General features: G+C 43.3%; 1 protein-coding gene across 3 annotated transcripts; it reads left to right on the forward strand.

Annotated features, from left to right (window-relative positions):
- Positions 1-12: 12 nt before the first annotated feature.
- On the forward strand, positions 13-20,064 carry LOC135532770 (RNA polymerase-associated protein RTF1 homolog). 3 transcript variants are annotated; one of them, XR_010454390.1, is made up of 17 exons: positions 14-205; positions 1,253-1,384; positions 1,657-1,816; positions 2,204-2,402; positions 4,741-4,879; positions 6,281-6,537; positions 6,829-7,006; positions 7,545-7,627; positions 8,004-8,091; positions 8,400-8,507; positions 9,102-9,179; positions 9,426-9,547; positions 11,664-11,721; positions 14,435-14,509; positions 15,023-15,245; positions 18,964-19,236; positions 19,290-20,064. XR_010454390.1 is itself a non-coding variant. In XM_064960207.1 (16 exons), exons 1-16 carry the CDS (start codon positions 122-124, stop codon positions 19,068-19,070), a joined length of 2,088 nt encoding a protein of 695 aa, XP_064816279.1. In that variant the 5' UTR covers positions 13-121; the 3' UTR covers positions 19,071-19,262. The 3 variants fall into 3 exon arrangements, 2 of the variants coding, with proteins under 2 accessions (XP_064816279.1, XP_064816278.1); XM_064960207.1 differs by lacking the exon at positions 19,290-20,064 and having other exon boundaries at positions 13-205; positions 4,741-4,876; positions 18,964-19,262; XM_064960206.1 differs by lacking the exon at positions 19,290-20,064 and having other exon boundaries at positions 18,964-19,262.
- Positions 20,065-20,900: the final 836 nt, after the last annotated feature.

Here is a 20,900-nt window from a genome sequence, read left to right on the forward strand (position 1 = left end):
ATTTTCAGTTCCGCTTGTTTTCTAGTCGTTGCGACAATGTTCAGTTGTATATCGGCCCGTTGTGGAGGACTGCGGAGTTTTAGTTCAACAGCCACCACAGACGAAACATAAAGCTTTAATCATGGTGAATGTAAAGAAACGGAAAGGTCGAGTCGTTATCGACTCTGACTCTGAAGACAGTGCCAGTGATGATAATTTAGATCAAGTAAGGAGGTTTCTATGTGTTTTTTCCGCTCTCGGTGTTGACAACCTAGGTAATGTTAGCTGTGCCTAGGAGTTTTGGAGGATTACACCGCGCCATAGGCCTGACGTTTTATTGGCTTTATTCAATTCCAGTTTATAGTATCATGTGGCAACGACAATAATTTGTCATAATTTGCAAGTCAAATAATACAGTGACCTACGGATTTATAACGCAATCTTTCTGCATGACCCGAAGGGGCGCAGCTGAAGTTAAATGTTGACACACAGTTAGCTAATGTTAGCTAACCAGCTAGCGTCCGATAGACTGTCCCGTTTCTGTACAGCCAGTGGTGTTGCTATAAAGACATGTCAATCGTAGATTTAGCATAGCCTTACATGTAGCAGTGAAGGTGGTAATTTGCTATCTTTGCTATTATATCGCCTGATAGTAATTTAGTTAGGTAGCTAGCAACAATTCGGCCTGTTGATTACATTTTGTTTTGGTAAACATACAGTTAAACGTTGACACAAGCTTCAACAGGGAGGTATATTACCCAATGATGGCTCTTTTTTTTTTACACAGCACCATATTAAAATAGAATCATTTAAGTTTCTCACTGTAAAATAAGACTACATAATAAAAGCGAGGGACTGATAAACTATAGTACTATTATGCTTCCACACATGCAACAGCCTCTAAATATACTGTAAAGGTTTAGTCAACAAAAATGTAACATTTACCTGTTCTGCTGTCCTCTGAGCAGGCCATACAGAATTCATCCTGTATAAGTCAATCCATATTAACTATTGAAAATATATATGTTGTACAGTAGGTAAACTCCTCCACTATTCTACCTGCCCATTGTCTTATCACTGTGTCAGCCTTTTCAGACACAATCGCCCATGCTTTAAACTTACCCCTCTGTCTTGTGTATCCCACCCTGTGGCACCCAGGCGCTTCCGGCTCTATTTTTTATAATAGGATGTCAGCTTCTCCACTTTGTCTGTTTGATATACTGTATCAGGAGTTCAGGCACTCAACCCCTTTCTCTCGCCCTGTGGCCCCCAGGAGCTTCTGTCTCTGGCCACCAAGAGGAAGAGGGTGGACTCGGATGACCAGCAGGATAACCAACAGGATGACCAGCCAGTCAGTAAGCCTGCAGCCTCATCAGACTCTGAGACATCAGACAGCGACGATGAGGTATGAATCTCCTCTCTATATCTATGTTGAACTCCTTAGAGCTGGTTTCCTGTACTAAGAAGCAAGCTCAACTGAGGACGTTTTTTTTAATTTTTTTTTTAGAAAAATGTTTTAGTCCCTGACTAGGCTTGACCTGGGTCCAGGAAACCAGCCCTTATACTAGGTGGCATGAAAGAGTCATGTTATTATCACTATATTTTTATACAGTCCTTGATGCTCCACGTGACAACATTGTGCTTACTGATTTTTCTGTGTATGTTGTTTTCACTTAGTGGACCGCCGGTGGTCCTAAAGTCAAGAAGAAAGTTAAGCCAGGGAAACCGACAACAACAGAGAAGAAGAAAGAGGCGGCGAAGAAGAGGGTCCATAAAGCTGCATCGTCCGGTAGTTCTGGTGGAGACAGTTCAGCTGACAGTTCTGCCCCCGAGGAGGGTACGTTGTCCTGAGACCCCGGGCTCACCCCCCCCTCCTTCTTTCCTCTATACTTCTCATCCTCTCTCCTTGGCTCCTTCTAAAAACACATTGGAGAGGATGACCCAAGGGGAGAGACCTTGGATCTTCTCATTCTATATACACTTGAGAAGGAGATGGGATGCAAGGAATCTTTGAAAGACTAATTGAGATAGACCCCAAGAGTTGTTGATTGCTGCCAGTGGTTTATTTGACCATTTGATTCTTGCGTATCTACCAACTAATAATGCTAACTAACTCCATGTAATGGTGTCTTCCAGGTGATCGGAGACGTGGAATCGCAGAAAGACACGTTGAGATAAACATCTCTCTTGGGGTTTCTTATAATGTAATGGTCTCTTCCTCCAGGTGAGGTGTCTGACTCCGAGAGCAACAGCTCTGCCTCCAGCTCAGAATCCTCATCGGAGGACGATGTTTTCAGGGACGAATACGGAGAGGACCTGATGGGAGACGAGAAGGACAGGGCTCGTCTGGAGCAGATGACGGAGAAGGAGAGGGAGCAGGAGCTCTTCAATAGGATAGAGAAGAGGGAGGTGCTCAAGAGGAGGTAAGACTACTTCAGGAAGTTGGAACTATAAGGGACAGTTTCCTGGATGCAAACTTTAGCCTAGTCCTGGACTAAGAAGCAAAAGTGATCCTTTGAGTACAGACCCGCGTTCATTTATTCATATAAAGAATATAAGGTGAGACTAGGATGAGCAGGAGAGTTGTGACTGAGACTGTCGTAGCGCAGGAGAGTCGAGACTGTCGTAGCGCCGGAGAGTCGAGACTGTCGTAGCGCCGGAGAGTCGAGACTGTCGTAGCGCCGGAGAGTCGAGACTGTCGTAGCGCCGGAGAGTCGAGACTGTCGTAGCGCCGGAGAGTCGAGACTGTCGTAGCGCCGGAGAGTCGAGACTGTCGTAGCGCCGGAGAGTCGAGACTGTCGTAGCGCCGGAGAGTCGAGACTGTCGTAGCGCCGGAGAGTCGAGACTGTCGTAGCGCCGGAGAGTCGAGACTGTCGTAGCGCCGGAGAGTCGAGACTGAGATGGTGTGTGTGTGCTCAACAAAAATATAAAAACACCATTTTGAATGTTCATTTCTTTACCATAGGCCACTGCCAATGTTGTGTTAGAGAATTGGCACATAATTGCATTTGATCAATGGCAATTAGAATGCACAGAGATGCCTTGACTAAATCCCGAGGCCCATTGTTGTTATTCATTCACCACCATCGCCTTTAGGGATTCTCGAGTGGCGCAGCGGTCTAAGGCACCGCATCTCGGTGCTTGTGGCATCACTACAGACCCTGGTTTGAATCCAGGCTGTACCATTTGCCCAGCGCCGCCCGGGTTTGGTCGTCATTGTGAATTAGAATTTGTTCTTAACTGACTCTCCTAGTTAAATAAAGGTTTAAATAAAATAAAACAAATCATATTTTATGTTGCATAGCCCCTTGTCGCAAGGATCTGTACACAATTCCTGGATCCTGAAAATGTCTCAGTTCTTCTGTGGCCTGCATACTCACCAGACATGTCACCCGTTGAGCATGTTTGGGATGCTCTGGATCGACGTGTACGACGACATGTTCAAAAGGAACAGGACAACATTCTACAGGCCATAATTCATGAGCTCATCAACTCAAAGGAGATCTCCCGTCGCATGCTGTTGGTCACAGCAGAACCTGTGTGGTTTTCTGACCCACGACCCTACAATTATTTAGTTAAAGTTTTCTGTGACCTCCAGATGCATATGTGTATTCCCAGTCATGTGAAATCCATAGATTTAGGGCCTAATGAATGTATTTTTATTGACAGATTTACTTATGAGGTGTAACTCGGTAACATCTTTGAAATTGTTGCAATGTTACGTTGATATTTTTTGCTCACAGTATGTGTGTGTGTGTGTGTGTGTGTGTGTGTGTGTGTGTGTGTGTGTGTGTGTGTGTGTGTGTGTTGTGTGTGCGCGTATATATTTCTAAAAGTCCTGAATGGTCTCCCGGGTGGCGCAGTGGTTAAGGGCGCTGTACTGCAGCGCCAGCTGTGCCATCAGAGTCCCTGGGTTCGCGCCCAGGCTCTGTCGTAACCGGCCGCGACCGGGAGGTCCATGGGGCGACGCACAATTGGCCTAGCGTCGCCCGGGTTAGGGAGGGCTTGGTCGGTAGGGATATCCTTGTCTCATCATGCACCAGCGACTCCTGTGGCGGGCCGGGCGCAGTGTGCACTAACCAAGGTGGCCGGGTGCATGGTGTTTCCTCCGACACATCGGTGCGGCTGGCTTCCGGGTTGGGATGCGCGCTGTGTTAAGAAGCAGTGCGGCTTGGTTGGGTTGTGTATCAGAGGACGCATGACTTTCGACCTTCGTCTCTCCTGAGCCCGTACGGAAGTTGTAGCGATGAGACAAGATAGTAGCTACTAAAAAACAATTGGACACCACGAAACAGGGGAGAAAAAGGGGTCAAATATAAAAAGTCCTGAATAACACACCACAGACACGTCGTAAATCCCAGTGATTTGTCCTAATTGCCTGATCAGTAGATTGTGAGAGGGCTCCCAAGTGTCTAAGGCACTGCGTCTCAGTGCTAGAGGCGTCTCTACAGACACCCTGGTTCAGCGGTCTAAGGCACTGCATCTCAGTGCTAGAGGCGTCACTACAGACACCCTGGTTCGAATCCAGGCTCTATCACCAATGGAGCTGTAATTGGGAGTCCCTTAGGGCGGCGCACAATTGGCCCAGCGTCGCTCGGGTTTGGCCGGTGTCGGCCGTCATTGTAAATAAGAATATATTCTTAACCGACTTGCCTAGTTAAATAAAATAAAAATATTTTTTTAAGTGAATGACTAGCCCTTGATATGTATATCTTGATTTATTGCTATGTATATCCCATAATTGAACATCTTCTGTATCAGATTTGAAATTAAAAAGAAACTGAAGACGGCGAAGAAGAAGGAGAAAGAGGAGAAGAAAAAGAAGGACGAGGAAGAACGGAAGAAGCGAGAGCGATCATCCGGTCATCATGAAGACCGGGCTCATCAGGACCTGCAGGTGGTGAGTTTATCTTCTGAAAACATTTCTAAGGACTCATTGTGCAGGAGTATTGAGGTAGATATGGACGTGAAGGCAGGGTAAAGTGACTAGACATCAGGATAGATAATAAGGTATTTGAGGTAGATATGTACATGAAGGCAGGGTAAAGTGACTAGGCATCAGGATAGATAATAATAAGGTATTAGAGGTAGATATGTACATGAAGGCAGGGTAAAGTGACTAGACATCAGGATAGATAATAATAAGGTATTAGAGGTAGATATGGACGTGAAGGTCAGGGTAAAGTGACTAGACATCAGGATAGATAATAAGAAGGTATTTGAGGTAGATGTGTACGTGAAGGCAGGGTAAAGTGACTAGACCTCTGGATAGATAATAAGAAGGTATTTGAGGTAGATATGGACGTGAAGGCAGGGTAAAGTGACTAGGCATCAGGATAGATAATAATAAGGTATTTGAGGTAGATATGTACATGAAGGCAGGGTAAAGTGACTAGGCATCAGGATAGATAATAATAAGGTATTTGAGGTAGATATGTACATGAAGGCAGGGTAAAGTGACTAGGCATCAGGATAGATAATAATAAGGTATTAGAGGTAGATATGTACATGAAGGCAGGGTAAAGTGACTAGGCAGGATAGATAATAAGAAGGTATTTGAGGTAGATATGGACATGAAGACAGGGTAAAGTGACTAGACATCTGGATAGATAATAATAAGAGTAAAATAAAGAACATATTAGCAGCAGCACATGTGTGAAAGTACAGTGCATTTGAAAAGTATTCAGACCCCTTGACGTTTTCCACATTTTGTTACGTTACAGCCTTATTCTAAAATGGATTACATTGTTTGTTACTCAGCAATCTACACACAATGCCCCATAATGACATCACAATCACAATGTCCCATAATGACATCACAATGCCCCATAATGACCAAGCAAAAGCAGGTTTTTAGAAATATCACATTTACATAAGTATTCAGACCTTTTACTCAGTGCTTTGTTGAAGCACCTTTGACAGCGATTACCGTCTCAACTCTTCTTGGGTATGACGCACGAAGCTTGGCACACCTGTATTTGGGGAGTTTCTCCCATTCTTCTCTACAGATCTTCTTAAGCTCTGTCAGGTTGGATGGGGAGCATCGCTGCACATATATATTTATTATTATTATTTACATATTTTTTAATACATTGGCTATAATTTCTAAAAATCTGTTTGTATTGTGTGTAGATTGATGAGGGATAAATTATTTTATCCATTTTAGAATTAGGCTGTAACGTAACAAAATGTGGAAAACGTCCATTTGAATACTTTCCCAATGTGCTGTATATTTTTAAACAACACACCACATTGTGTTCCATAGTCCTTCCAGGTACATTGTGACTACATTCTCCTGTAGGTTATGTCCCACAACAAGGAGCGGAGAACTAAACGGGATGAGAAGCTGGATAAAAAGTCTCAGGCCATGGAGGAACTGAAAGCGGAGAGAGAGAAGAAGAAAACGAGGACAGCGGAGCTCCTGGCGAAACGGCAGCCCCTGAAGACCAGCGAGGTGTACTCTGACGACGAGGAGGAGGAAGAGGAGGAGGATGAAGACAAATCCTCAGTAAAGAGCGATCGCAGTTCACGCTCTTCATCTTATTCCGAAGACGAAGAGTGAGTATCTATCCATCAGCTGTGGGTTGATAAAAAAAAAAAAATACAAATAATATTAGTGTTCCTGGTAGTACTGGAGCTCAATGTTAAACACTGCAAATTAGTAGTTCCTTAATAGGTCTAAATTACTTTATGTTGAATTTGGTCTTCAAGAATTAGTTAGTCTAAGAAATCCCATTTCAGTAACCTTGTAGCTTTTTTAATAAAAAAAAAAAACTATTTGAAACCTTTCTGCTTGACCAAGGATCAGTGACCAGTGTTTCTATGTTTCCTGTCTCGGGACGTTTTCAGGAAAGAGGAGACGCCACCAAAGTCTCAGCCCGTGTCACTGCCAGACGAGCTGAACCGCGTCCGCCTGTCCCGACACAAACTGGAGCGCTGGTGCCACATGCCGTTCTTCCAGAAGACGGTCAGCGGCTGCTTCGTACGGATCGGCATCGGGAACAGCAGTAGCAAACCGGTTTACAGGGTAACAAGATGCATTTATTGGGGCTGTTTCCCCTGAGACAGATTTAAAGTCCTACCCTACTCTCCTTTTCAACCTCGTTTATCACCTGATTTACTGAACAAAAAGCACATCTCAATAGGTGGTCCAGGTATCCTCATGGCATGGCATGGGGGGGGGGGGGTTCTCTATTGCTCCCCTTTTGTTCCTCAGGCAAGATGGAGGCTGATGACATCAGAGGGCACCGGCCTACTACTCTTTGAAGTTTGCACTTGTGTCAAAAAACAAAAAGCGAAAAGAAAAAAAACTATTTTGGTCAAAACATATTTTCTTTACCCTTATGTGTGTGTGTACATTACTGTATTAATTCGTGGGATATTATTTACAATAGTAAACGTTATTTTAAAAAAATAAATAGCTTGAGTGCATGTTTAAACCTGGTCCTAGGCTAAAAATCATGCTCAATGGTGAATCTCCGTGTCTGGGAAACTTATTCCTATTTAACTTTGATATTTTCAGTTCTGTTCAATAGTGAGTATTTCTTGTAATTCCCTGTGATAAGGTGGCTGAAATAGTTGACGTGGTAGAGACGGCTAAAGTGTACCAGTTGGGAACGACCCGGACGAACAAAGGACTACAGTTACAGTACGAGATCCTTCATTTAAAACTACTCGCCTCTTACCTGCTTACTACCCTTGGCTTCTCTTCTTCCTGTTTCTCTCCACCTCTTCTTCCTGTTTCTCCTCTTCCTGTTTCTCTCTCCTCTTACCTGCTAATACCCTTGGCTTCTCTTCTTCCTGTTTCTCTCCACCACCTCTTCCTGTTTCTCTCCACCTCTTCCTGTTTCTCTCCACCTCCTCTTCCTGTTTCTCTCTCCTCTTACCTGCTACTACCCTTGGCTTCTCTTCTTCCTTCTCCTTCTTCTTCCTGTTTCTCTCCTCCTCTCTTCCCGTTTCGCTATTTCTGTCTCTTTGTCTGTGACGGTTTCTCTGTGCTCTGTCCCATAATCTCTCTCCTCTAGGCATGGTGGTGATACCCGAGTCTTCAGACTGGAGTTTGTGTCCAATCAGGAGTTCACAGAAAACGAATTCATGAAGTGGAAGGAGGCGGTGAGTTGACTGGAAGGAGCATGCTGATTGGATGGTTGACTTGAGGAAGTGGGAAATTGAGATTTCTGGTTGGTTGAGGAAGTGCCAGTGGGAACATGCTGATTCTGGATAGAGGAGCTTGAACTCCTCCTCGTGGTAGACAGCAATATTTGTAACAATAGACAAGGCAATATCCAAAGTGACTGGGAAAGATGAATGTTGTGGATCTTCGATGGGTGTCTCGTTGAGAAGCAGGGTTCTGTTATACCGGGTTACGTCGGGCCTGTCGGAGAGCAGAGTCTCTTGATGTTTTTGCTCTCTGTCTACAGATGATCATAGCCAGTATGCAGGTTCCTACTCTAGATGAGATCAATAAGAAGGAGCAGGCCATCAAAGAGGCCTGTAACTACAAATTCAACGACAAAGACATCGAGGACGTAAGTATCTGGCCATCTCAAATATCACCTTATTTCCCTATATAGTGCACTACTTTAGACCAGGGACCCTATTCCTTATGTAGGGCCCATAGACCTCTGGTTTAAAGTAGTGCACTATATAGGGAATAGGGCTCTGGTCTAAAGTAGTGCACTATATAGGGAATAGGGCTCTGGTCTAAAGTAGTGCACTTTATAGGGCTCTGGTCTAAAGTAGTGCACTTTATAGGGCTCTGGTCTAAAGTAGTGCACTACATTTTTATTTTACCTTTATTTTACTAGGCAAGTCAGTTAAGAACAAATTCTTATTTTCAATGACGGCCTAGGAACAGTGGGTTAACTGCCTGTTCAGGGGCAGAACGACAGGTGTGTACCTTGTCAGCTCGGGGGTTTGAACTTGCAACCTTTCGGTTACTAGTCCAACACTCTAACCACTAGGCTACCCTGCCGCCCCAGGGAATAGGGTGCATAGGGTGCCGTTGGGGATGTAATATTGGTCTCATTTGTTCAGGCTTATTTCCCGGTCATACCTATTCTGTACCGTATTAATGATGTTCATTACAGTGTTGAACTTTGACCTTGTCGGTTGATCCACAGATTGTTAAAGAGAAAGACAGATTCAGAAAGGCTCCTTCCAACTACGCCATGAAGAAAACATCACTACTCAAAGATAAGGTAGATAAATTAACATCTCCTGGGTACGGTGTGGGTATGGTGTGTGTGTGTGCTTTAATGTGTGTGTGTGTGTGTACACTGTTGATTCCATAGAGTTACATTTTCTGATTCCATTTATTGTTCATATGGTGTTCACCTTGAACCTGCAGGTCAGCATTTCATTGTCCCGCGTACCATGTGTATCATTTACATTACATTTACATTTGTCATTTGTATCCTGTTGCAACTTGACTTGTCTTCTTCCAGGCCATGGCTGAGGAGAGTGGAGAAGGAGACCGAGCCAAAGAGATCCAGGACCAGCTGAATGAGTTGGAGGAGAGGGCCGAGCATCTGGACAGACAGAGAACCAAAAACATCTCTGCCATCAGGTAAACACAATAATCATATTATATTTTTTATTATAATGAACTTCATTTATTTAGAGTCTTTGAGGGGGGGGGGGGTGATGAATGTAGTACATAGCAATGTTTGTATAGTAAGATCCAATTTTAGGTAAACCTCACTTTTACAATGTTTTTTTTTTTAAATGAAGAAACATTGAATTAAATGTCATCCTCACAACACGTTAAACGGGATATTTTGCAACTTACCCGGAGTCAGATGAACTCGTGGATACTATTTTATGTATCTGCGTGCAGTTTGAAGGTCGTTTCTGGCGCTAACTGCTAACTGGCGCTAACTGCTAACTGGCGCTAACTGCTAACTGGCGCTAACTGCTAACTGGCGCTAACTGCTAACTGGCGCTAACTGCTAACTGGCGCTAACTGCTAACTGGCGCAGTGATTATCCCTTTAATCTGTTTTACAACAACCGGTGCGGCATGGCTAGCCTATATGATGAGATTGTTATGGATAAGAGCGAGAATATTTGTTCAACGGCAGCCAAGCATCGATCACCATGTCACCAGAATAAGAACCTATATTTATTTTAAAGGAATATCAAACTCATCACACAATACCCCATAATGACATCACAATATCCCATAATGACAAAGGGAAAACAGGTTTTTAGAAATGTTTGTACATTTATTACAAATAAGATACCTTATTTACATAAATATTTAGACCCTTTGCTATGAGATTTCGAAATTGAGCTCTGGTGCATCCTGTTTCCATTGATCATCCTTGAGATGTTTCTACAACTTGACTGGAGTCCACTTGAGGTAAATTCAATTGATTGGACATGATTTGGAAAGACACACACCTGTCTATATAAGGTCCCACAGTTCACAGTGCATGTCAGAGCAAAAACCAAACCATGAGGTCGAAAGAATTGTCCGTAGAGCTCCGAGACAGGATTGTGTCGAGGCACAGATCTGGGGAAGGGTACCAAGCAAATGTCTGCAGCATTGAAGGTCCCCAAGAACACCGTGGCCTCCATTCTTAAATGGAAGATGTTTAGAACCACCAAGACTCCGAGAGCTGGCCACCCGGCCAAACTGAGCAATCGGGGGAGAAGGGTCATGGTCAGGGAGGTGACCAAGAACCCGATGGTCACTCTGAGAGAGCTCCTGGGTTCCTCTGTGGAGATGAGAGGACCTTCCAGAAGGACAACCATTTCTGCAGCACTCCACCAATGAGGCCTTTATGTTAGATTGGCCGAACGGAAGCCACCCCCCAGTAAAAGGCACATGACAGTCCGCTTGGAGTTTACCAAATGACATCTAAAGGACTCTGACCATGAGAAACAAGATTCTCTGATCTGATGAAACCAAGATTGAACTCTTTGGCCTGAATGCGAAGTGTACACGTTTGGAGGAAACCAGGTACCATCCCTACAGTGGAGCATGGTGGTGGCAGCATCATGCTGTGGGATGTTTTTCAGCGGCAGGGACTGAGACTAGTCAGGATTGGGGGGAAAGATGAACGGAGCGAAGTGCAGAGAGATTCTTGAAAACTTGCTCAGGACCTCAGACTGGGGCAACGGTTCACCTTCCAACAAGAAACGACCCGAAGCACCCAGCCAAGACAATGCAGGAGTGGCTTCGGGACAAGTCTGAATGTCCTTGAGTGGCCCAGCCAGAGCCTGGACTTGGATCTCTGGAGAGACCTGAAAATAGCTGTACAGCGACGCTCCCCATCCAACCTGACAGAGCTGGAGAGGATCTGCAGAGAAGAACGTGGAGACACTCCCCAAATACAGGTGTGCCAAGCAGGTAGCGTCATACCCAAGAAGACTGGAGGCTGTAATCGCTAGCTATGGTGCTTCAACAAAGTACTGAGTAAAGGGTCTGAATGTTTATGGAAATGTGATGTTTCAGTTTGAGATTTTTTTTAAATAAATTTGCAAACATTCTAAAAAAAAACAACTGTTTTTTGCTTTTGTTATTATTGGGTATTGTGTGTAGATTGATTAATTATTTTAGAATAAGGCTGTAACGTAACAAAGTGGAGAAAGTCAAGGGGTTTGAATACTTTTTCCGAATAACCTCCATCTGTTTTCTCCGAATGTATCTAAACCTCTCTGTCCATCTGTCTCCTCCAGCTACATCAACCAGAGGAATCGTAGCTGGAACATCGTGGAGTCTGAGAAGGCTCTAGTCGTAAGTATCCCAGCCTCCATCTGAACTAAATACCTGTCATCGCAGCGCAATTTTGTTTTTAATCCGTTAAAGTTTTGGTTTTGTTATACTTATATACTGAACAAAAAATATAAACGCAACATGCAACAATTTAAAATATTTTACTGAGTTACAGTTCATATGAGAAAATCAGTCAATTTAAAAATAAATTCATGAGGCCCTTATCTTTGGATTTCACATGACTGGGAATACAGATATGCATCTGTTGGTCACAGATACCTTAAACAAAATAGGGGTGTGGTTCAGAAAACCAGTCACTATCTGGTATGACCACCGTTTGCACCATACATCTCCTTCACATAAAGTTGATCAGGCTGTTGATTGTGGTTGTGGAATGTTGTCCCACTCCTCTTCAATGGCTGTGTGAAGTTGTTGTATATTGGCGGGAACTGGAATACGCTGTCACACGTCGATCCAGAGCATCCCAAACATGCTCAATGGGTGACGCGTCTTGTGAGTAATGCAGGCCATGGAAGAACTGGGACATTTTCAGCTTCTAGGAATTGTGTCCAGATCCTTGCGACATGGGGCCGTGCATTATCATGCTGAAACATGAGGTGACGGCGGTGGTTGAATGGCACGACAACAGGATCTCGTCACGGTATCTCTCTGCATTCAAATTGCCATCGATAAAATGCAATTGTGTTCGTTGTCCGTAGTTTATGCCTGCCCATATCATAACCTCACCGCCACCATGGGGCACTCTGTTCACAACGTTGACATCAGCAAACCGCTCGCCCACACGATGCCATACACATGGTCTGCTGTTGTGAGGCTGGTTGGACGTACTGCTCAACTCTCTAAAATTACGTTGGAGGCGGCTTATGGTAGAGAAATGAACATTCAATGATCTGGCAACGGCTCTGGTGGACATTCCTGCAGTCAGCGTGCCAATTGCACACTCCCTCAACATGAAACTTATGTGGCATTGTGTTGTGACAAAACTGTACATTTTAGTGGCCTTTTGTCCCTAGCTACTATTTTATAGTTGCGCCTTAATTATTTATTGTTCTATTTTTTTCTTTATATTCAGTTTATTTGCGTTCAGTAGTTATGGCTGCTGTCCCTGTACAGGGATCAACATCAGGGGAAATTTCAGAGTGACAACTAATAGTACTCGATAAAACTCAAACTTTCATTAAAACACACATGCAGGGTACTCAATTAAAGCTACACTCGTTGTGAATCTAGCCAACATGTCAGATTTTAAAAATGCTTTTCGGCGAAAGCATGAGAAGCTATTATCTGATAGCATGCAACACCCCGAAATACCTGAAGGGGACGTAAACAAAAGAATTAGCGTAGCCGGCGCTACACAAAACGCAGAAATAAAATATAAAACATTCATTACCTTTGACGAGCTTCTTTGTTGGCACTCCTATATGTCCCATAAACATCACAATTGTGTCTTTTTTTTTTTAGATTAAATCGGTCCTTGTAGACCCAAAATGTCCATTTATGAAGCCCGTGTGATCCAGGAAAAAACAGCTTTCCAAAGCACAACGTCATTTTTTTAAATTAAAAAAGTTGCCTATAAACTTTGACAAAACACTTCAAACTACTTTTGTAATCCAACTTTAGGTATTAGTAAACGTTAATAATCGATCAAATTGATCACGGGGCGATCTGTATTCAATAGCAGCAAGTCTTGAAATCATGGTCCATATTCTCTCTTTCATAACTTCCCCCGATGACAGGAAGTGCCTATTCCTCATTTCACCAAGGATTAACTTCAACCCAATTCCCAACACTGGCGACATCGTGTGGAAGCTGTAGGAACTGTAAACGGGGCGCTATCTATTTTTCCCGTACCATAGACAATACAGAGAACTGGCGGAGGGATATTTTGTTTTTGTTTTTTTGTGAACAGTTTTCCTTGGTGTTTTGCCTGCTACACACGTTCTGTTATAGTCACAGACATGATTTAACCAGTTTTATAAACTTCAGTGTCTTTTTATCCACACATACTAATCATATGCATATACTATATTCCTGGCATGAGTAGCAGGACGTTGAAATTTTGCGCGATTCTTTTTAACAAATAGCTGAAAAAATTCATACCCTCTAAGAGGTTTTAACTGCATTGTTGGTTAAGGGCTTGTCAGGAAGCATTTCACTGTAACACCTGCTGTATTATTATTATGTATTATTATATCAGCGCATGTAACATTTAATTTTGAGGTGCACCTGTGTTCAAGCTGTTTAATCATCTTCTTGATTTGCCACACCTGTCAGGTAGATGGGTTATTGCAACGCTCCCCTCAAAAACTTGAGACATCTGTGCCATTGTGTTTTGTGACATAACTGCACATTTTAGAATGACATTTTATTGTCCCCTGCCCAAGGTGCACCTGTATAATGATCATGCTGTTAAATCAGCTTCTTGATTATGCCACACCTGTCAGGTGGGATGGGTTATCTTGACAAAGGAGAAGTGCTCAGTAACAGGGATGTAAACACATTTGTGCACAGAATTTGAGAGAAATGAGCTTTATGTGCGAATATGGAACATTTCTGGGATCTTTTATTTCAGCTCATGGGACCAACACTTTACATGTTGAGTTTATATTTTTATTCAGTGTACATTTATATTCTATTGCTTATTACGACTCATTGTTACGTTACATTTGTAATTATTATTATGACTATATTATATATACTATTTCTCTTTCAGGCTGAAGGACAGAATGCCAAGATGCAGATGGACCCGTTTACTAGACGGCAGTGCAAACCAACCATGGTGTCCAATGTAAGTCTCTGTCTGTCTACCATGGTGTCCAACGTAAGTCTCTGTCTGTCTACCATGGTGTCCAACGTAAGTCTCTGTCTGTCTACCGCTCTCTGTCTCTCTGTCTGTCTCTGTCTCTAAGTCTCTGTCTGTCTGTCTCATGGTGTCTCGTAAGTCTCTGTCTGTCTACCTGTCTAACGTAAGTCTCTCGCTCTCTGTCTCTCTGTCTGTCTACCATGGTGTCTAACTCTCTGTCTCTCTCGCTCTCTGTCTCTCTCGCTCTCTGTCTCTGGCTCTCTGTCTCTCTCTCTCTGTCTCGCTCGCTCGCTCTCTGTCGCTCTGCTCTCTGTCTCTCTCGCTCTCTGTCTCTCTCGCTCTCGCTCTCGCTCTCTCGCTCTCGCTCTCGCTCTCTGGCTCTCTACCATGTTGTCTAACGTAAGTCTCTATGTAGGGTGCCATTTGGGATGCAGCCATGCTGTATAATATTATAATATTCAGATTAACTTGTGTGTCTGTCTGTTTGTGTTTTGGCAGGCCAGAGACCCTTCAGTCCATGCAGCTATCCTCCAACACCTCAATGAGAAGTACGGAGAAGGGTCAGGCAAAGAGATGGACTTGGAGTTCGAGATGGGCAGGGGAGCAGGACAGGCTGCTCTGAAAGTCATTGACCCGACTAAGAACACCAGCGACCTATCAGAGGACCTCTTTAAAGTTCACGACTTTGACGTCAAGATTGACCTACAGGTTCCCAACGCAGGTGAAGTTCATATGTAACGAGCACAAAGTGGTGGGTTCACGGGTCGAACCCCCGTCTCCAGGGGGATTGTTCAATTTGTGATGTGGGGTCGGTCGTGGTGCTGCTAGACCATATATAAGTATATGGTATACTACAAAGCAGCATCAGTGCTGCTTAGGAATGTAAAAATTCATCGATGCGTCAGTCCCCAAGGTCACAGTGGCTTCCGTCATTGTTAAATAGAAGAAGTTTGGAACCACCAAGAGCTGGCCATCTGGCCAAACTGAGCAATCGGGGGAGAAGGGCCTTGGTCAGGGAAGTGACCAAGAACCCGATGGTCACTCTGACAGAGCCCCAGTGTCTGGAAGGAGATGGGAGAACCTTCCAGAAGGACAACCATCTCTGCAGCTCTCCACCAATCAGACCTTCATGGTAGATTGGCCAGACGTGCCTTTTACTGAGAAGTGGCCTCCATTACAGCCTGCTTGGAGTTCGCCAAAAAGCACCTAAAGAACTCTGACCATGAGAAACAAGATTCTCTGATCTGATGAAACCATGATTGAACTCTTTGGCCTGAATGCCAAGCGTCACGTCTGGAGGAAACCTGGCACCATCCCTACAGTGAAGCATGGTGGTGGCAGCATCATGCTGTGGGGATGTTTTTCAGCGCTGGAGATTAGTCAAGATTGAAGGAAAGATGAAAGTGCAGAGAGATCCTTGATGAAAGCTTGCTCAGTACCTCAGACTGGGGCGAAGGTTCACTTTCCATCAGGACAACGACACAAAGCACACAGCCAAGACAACTTCAGGATAAGTCTCAATGTCCTTGAGTGGCCCAGCCAGAGCCCAGACTTGAACCCAATTAAACATCTCTGGAGAGACCTGAAAATAATTGTGCAGCGACACTCCCCAACCAACCTGACAGAGCTTGAGAGGATCTGCAGAGAAGGAAGGGAGAAACTCCCCAAATACAGGTGTGCCAAGCTTGTAGCATCATACCCAAGAAGACTGGAGGCTGTAATCGCTACCTATGGTGCTTCAACAAAGTACTGAGTAAAGGGTCTGAATACTTATGTAAATGAGGTATTTCTGTTTTTTATTTTTAATAAATGTGCATACATTTCTGAAAACCTGTTTTCAATTTGTCATTATGGGGTATTGTGACGTCATTATGGGGTATTGTGACGTCATTATGGGGTATTGTATTTAGATTGATTAGGGAATCCTGGAGTCGCCTCTTCACTGTTGAAGTTGAGACGGGTGTTTTTAGTGGTACTATTTAATGAAGCTGCCAGTTGAGGACTTGTGAGGCATCTGTTTCTCTAATGTACTTGCCCTCTTGCTCAGTTGTGCACCGGGGCCTCCCCACTTCTCTTTCTATTCTGGTTAGAGCCAGTTTGTGCTGTTCTGTGAAGGGAGTGGTACACAGCGTTGAACGTGATCTTCAGTTTCTTGGCAATTTTTTGCATGGAATAGCCTTCATTTCTCAGAACAAGAATAGACTGACGAGTTTCAGAAAAAAGTACTTTGTTTCTGGCCATTTTGAGCTTGTAATCTAAACCCACAAATGCTGATGCTCAACTAGTCTAAAGAAGGCCAGTTTTATTGCTTCTTTAATTAGCACATACATTTTCAGCTGTGCTAACATAATTGCAAAAGGGCTTTCTAATGATCAATTATCCTTTTTAAGATTATAAACTTAGATTAGCTAACACAATGTTCCATTGGAACACGAGTGAATGTTGCTGATAATGGGCCTCTGTACGCCTCTGTAGATATTCCATAAAAAAATCTGCCATTTCCAGCTACAATAGTCATTTACAACATTAACAATGTCTACACTGTGTTTCTGATCAATTTGATGTTATTTTAATGGACACAAAAATGTGCTTTTTTTTTCTCTCTCCAAAAACAAGTGCATTTCTAAATGACCCCAAACTTTTTGAACGGTATATAGTGTATCTATTTAATGTCATTGAGCAGACGCTCTTATCCAGAGAGACAGTAGTGAGTACATTTTCATACTTTAAAAAAAAAAATACTGGTCCCCCGTGGGAATCGAACCCACAACCTTGCCGGAGAAAGCACTATTTTCTACCAAATCAGTTGTGACTTGTTAAGGATCATTTTTACTCCTGAACTTATTTAGACCAAAACGGAGGTTGAATACTTCTTGACTCAAGACATTTCAGTGTTTTGTTTGTTTTTTTTCTTCATTTTTTAAAATTAATTTAATGAAAACCTAATTCCACTTTGACATTATGGGGTATTGTGTGTAGATCAGTGACCACAGCTCAGACACACAGCTCAGAGAGGCTCTGCTCATGACCATCAGCAGCAGATTTGAATGGAAATTAGAAAATGTGTTTGTGCAACAAATGTTAGTGCATCTTATCGAACATTTGTGGGCAGAACTGAAAAAGCATGAGCAAGGAGGCCTACAAACCTGACTCAGTTACACCAGCTCTGTCAGGAGGAATGGGCCTAAATTCACCCAACTTATTGTGGGAAGCTTGTGGAAGGCTACCTGAACCGTTTGACCCAAGTTAAACAATTTAAAGGCAATGCTACCAAATACTAATTGAGTGTATGTAAACTTCTGACCCACTGGGAATGTGATGAAAGAAATAAAAGCTGAAATAAATCTACTATTATTCTGACATTTCACATTCTTAAAATAAAGTGGTGATCCTAACTGACCTAAGACAGGGAATTTTTACTAGGATTAAATGTCAGGAATTGCGAAAAGTTTAAATGTCTTTGGCTAAGGTGTACAGACGTTGCCAAAGTTTTTCACAAAGTCTGCTGCCTCAGTTTGTTTGATGGCAATTTGCCGGGATGTTATGAAGAGTGATCAGATGAATCGCAATGAATTGCAAAGTCCCTCTTTGCCATGGAAATGAACTGAATCCCCCCAAAAAAACATTTCCACTGCATTTCAGCCCTGCCACAAAAGGACCAGCTGACATCATGTCAGTGATTCACTCGTTAACACAGGTGTGAGTGTTGGCAAGGCTGGAGGATCAATCTGTCATGCTGATTGAGTTTGAATAACAGACTGGAAGCTTCAAAAGGAGGGTGGTGCTTGGAATCATTGCAATTATGCTTGTAATTATACTTCAGTATCCATGGTAACATCTGACAAAAAATAATCTAAAGACAACTGAAGCAGCAAACTTTGACACAAATATTCATTTCCATTCTCAAAACTTTTGGCCACGGCTGTATGTAAAACTTCCGACTACAACTGGTATAAAGATATTTATCTAATCTATTGAAACTAAACGTGTGGTTCCTGTATTGTATCGGAGCCCCATGTATAAAGATATTTATCGAATCGTCTTGAAATGGAAAGATTATCATCATTAGTTAGCCAGCTAACTTCGATAAATAAGAATTAACAGATTTTGTAGTTTTTTCTTTCATTTTTTTTTTTAATAAGAAAGTTTGTTTGAGTCCATTAGGCCAATGCCAATTTCAAGCTTTTCTAAAAAATCTCAAGCTATTTCAGAATATTTAGGCCGGTTAGCTGTCTTGATCCTGCGTTTTAGTATGCCCCTCCATCGTGACGTTTTCCCGAGGTACAGATCTGGGATCAGCTCCCATAATCCCAACGTTAACCATAGTGAGGGGGGGGAGGGGGAGCTGCACTGATTCAAGGTCAGCGTCTAAAGGACAACTTCACCCTGAGCTGTAACAGGATGTGTCCTAGTAATGCTGTTCCTCTGGTGTGTTTCAGAAGCCAAGTCTCTGTCAGTGAGCGCCAACACACTGGCAGTGAAGGACGGTGCTCCACGTAGGTCTCTCAACCTGGAGGACTACAAGAAGAGGAGGGGCTTGATCTAAAGAACTACAGGAAGAGGAAGGGCTTGGTCTAATGAACTACAGAAAGAGGGGGCTTGGTCTAATGATCTAATAGCCTAACTCCTCAGTCAGTCAGAACCACCTGCATGTGTTGGTTGGCCATTCTACCTGTGTGTGTGGGTGTGAGGTAAGTGTGTGTGGGGGTGAGGTAAGTGTGTGTGGGTGTGAGGTGGGTGTGAGGTGTGTGTGTGTGGGTGTGAGGTAAGTGTGTGTGTGTGGGTGTGAGGTAAGTGTGTGTGTGTGGGTGTGAGGTAAGTGTGTGTGTGTGGGTGTGAGGTACGTGTGTGTGTGTGAGGTAAGTGTGTGTGAGGTGTGTGAGGTAAGTGTGTGTGAGAGGGGACAGTGTGTGTACACTAGAGACTCTCCATTTTAAAACTGGTAGGAAATATTAAGAGAAGGCTACTTTTCTCTCTTTGAAGAAAGTTGTCCACCTTTTAATTTTTATGTGCAAGGTCGTACTTTTGAATTGTTTTTTTCTTTTTTTCTGGTTATTTCTACGTTTTTAAATTTTTTTTATAAATAAATCTTACGTTGGTTCTCCCTCATACGGATCTGAAGTTCACTCCTTTTGGTGTCCGGGGCACATTGCTTGTGAAAGGACATTGTCTTGTAAGACTTAGATTTGTTGAAATACTGAATCTGGTTTTTCCCCATCAACAACAGACTGGATTGGTCAACCGCTAACGGTTGAGGTTTGGAGAAACTGATTCTAGATCTGTAGCTAGGGGGAAACTTCACCCCTTTTTAGCCTCTTAAGACTGTCACCCAAGTCTACAAAAAGAAACAGATTAATCTATTTACATGGATCTTTTCTTTTAATCTCTAGTTTTTTTCTGTTGCTTTTTGTTGCCTCCCATTTTCAGAGCAGATTCTCAGTGTTATCGATTGTGTACTTAGTCAGTTCCTGTATTGATGTGGCATGCCATATGTATATGATACAGTTTGGAGTGAGGCAGAATAAAAGAGGGGTTTCGTACCGTTTGGTTTCTGTTTTGTCTCGCTCCCCAATGAACTATCCCAACGAGTGAATGAGTGTGTCTCTCTAAATCTTCCCTATTCCCTTATTTGTAACAGGGTTCCAATAGTGAAAATTTTAAGATCTTTCAAGTTAATCAACTGACCAAAGTTCAACAAATAGCTACCCTGTTGAGGAAAATGGCGGCACTCGGTTTGTTGTTTGGGGCGAAGTTTGTTGTTTTGGAAAATGTTGAGTCTATTGGAAAGATTGACTACTAGCTAGTTAGCTTCTTTTTTGTGTGTGGGGGGGGTTCGATCCCATGAAGCGGTTGGCATCAGTTGCTGGGAATGCTGACCAAGGCCGGGTCTGAGGAGCTGTGTGGCGTACCACGGTCAGATGATGATGATGATGATGATGATAATAATAATCACAGTGGTTGTCGAGGGTACAACAGGTCAGCACCTCAAGAAAAAATGTCAGTTGGCTTTTCATAGCCCATCATTCAGATTTAGAGACAGCAGGTGTGGTAGAGGGAGTCCAAAACAGCAGGTCCTGGACAAGGACCCGTGAACACGTCCAGTGACAAGGTACCAGGCAGAACAGTTGAAACTGGAGCAGCAGCACGACCAGGTGGACTGGGGACAGCAAGGAATCATCAGGCCAGGTAGTCCTGAGGCATGGTCCTAGGGCTCAGGTCCTCCGAGAGAATTAGAGAGAGCATACTTAAATTCACACAGGCCACCGGATAAGACAGGAGAAATACTCCAGATATAACAAACTGACCCTAGCCCTGCGACACATAAACTACTGCACATAAATACTGGAAACTACTGCCCAGCATAAATACTGGAGGT

This window comes from Oncorhynchus masou, unplaced genomic scaffold (genome assembly GCF_036934945.1).
Source record: "Oncorhynchus masou masou isolate Uvic2021 unplaced genomic scaffold, UVic_Omas_1.1 unplaced_scaffold_2016, whole genome shotgun sequence".
In the NCBI taxonomy this organism is placed as follows: Eukaryota; Metazoa; Chordata; class Actinopteri; order Salmoniformes; family Salmonidae; genus Oncorhynchus; species Oncorhynchus masou.

What these genes read in the sequence shown, in the direction of transcription:
- LOC135532770 (XM_064960206.1), top strand. Translation starts at nt 122, where the DNA reads ATGGTGAATGTAAAGAAACGGAAAGGTCGAGTCGTTATCGACTCTGAC. An exon ending in AGGGAGGTGCTCAAGAGGAG is followed by an intron (nt 2,403 to 4,740) that starts GTAAGACTACTT and finishes CTTCTGTATCAG; the next exon opens with ATTTGAAATTAAAAAGAAAC. An exon ending in CATCACTACTCAAAGATAAG is followed by an intron (nt 9,180 to 9,425) that starts GTAGATAAATTA and finishes GTCTTCTTCCAG; the next exon opens with GCCATGGCTGAGGAGAGTGG.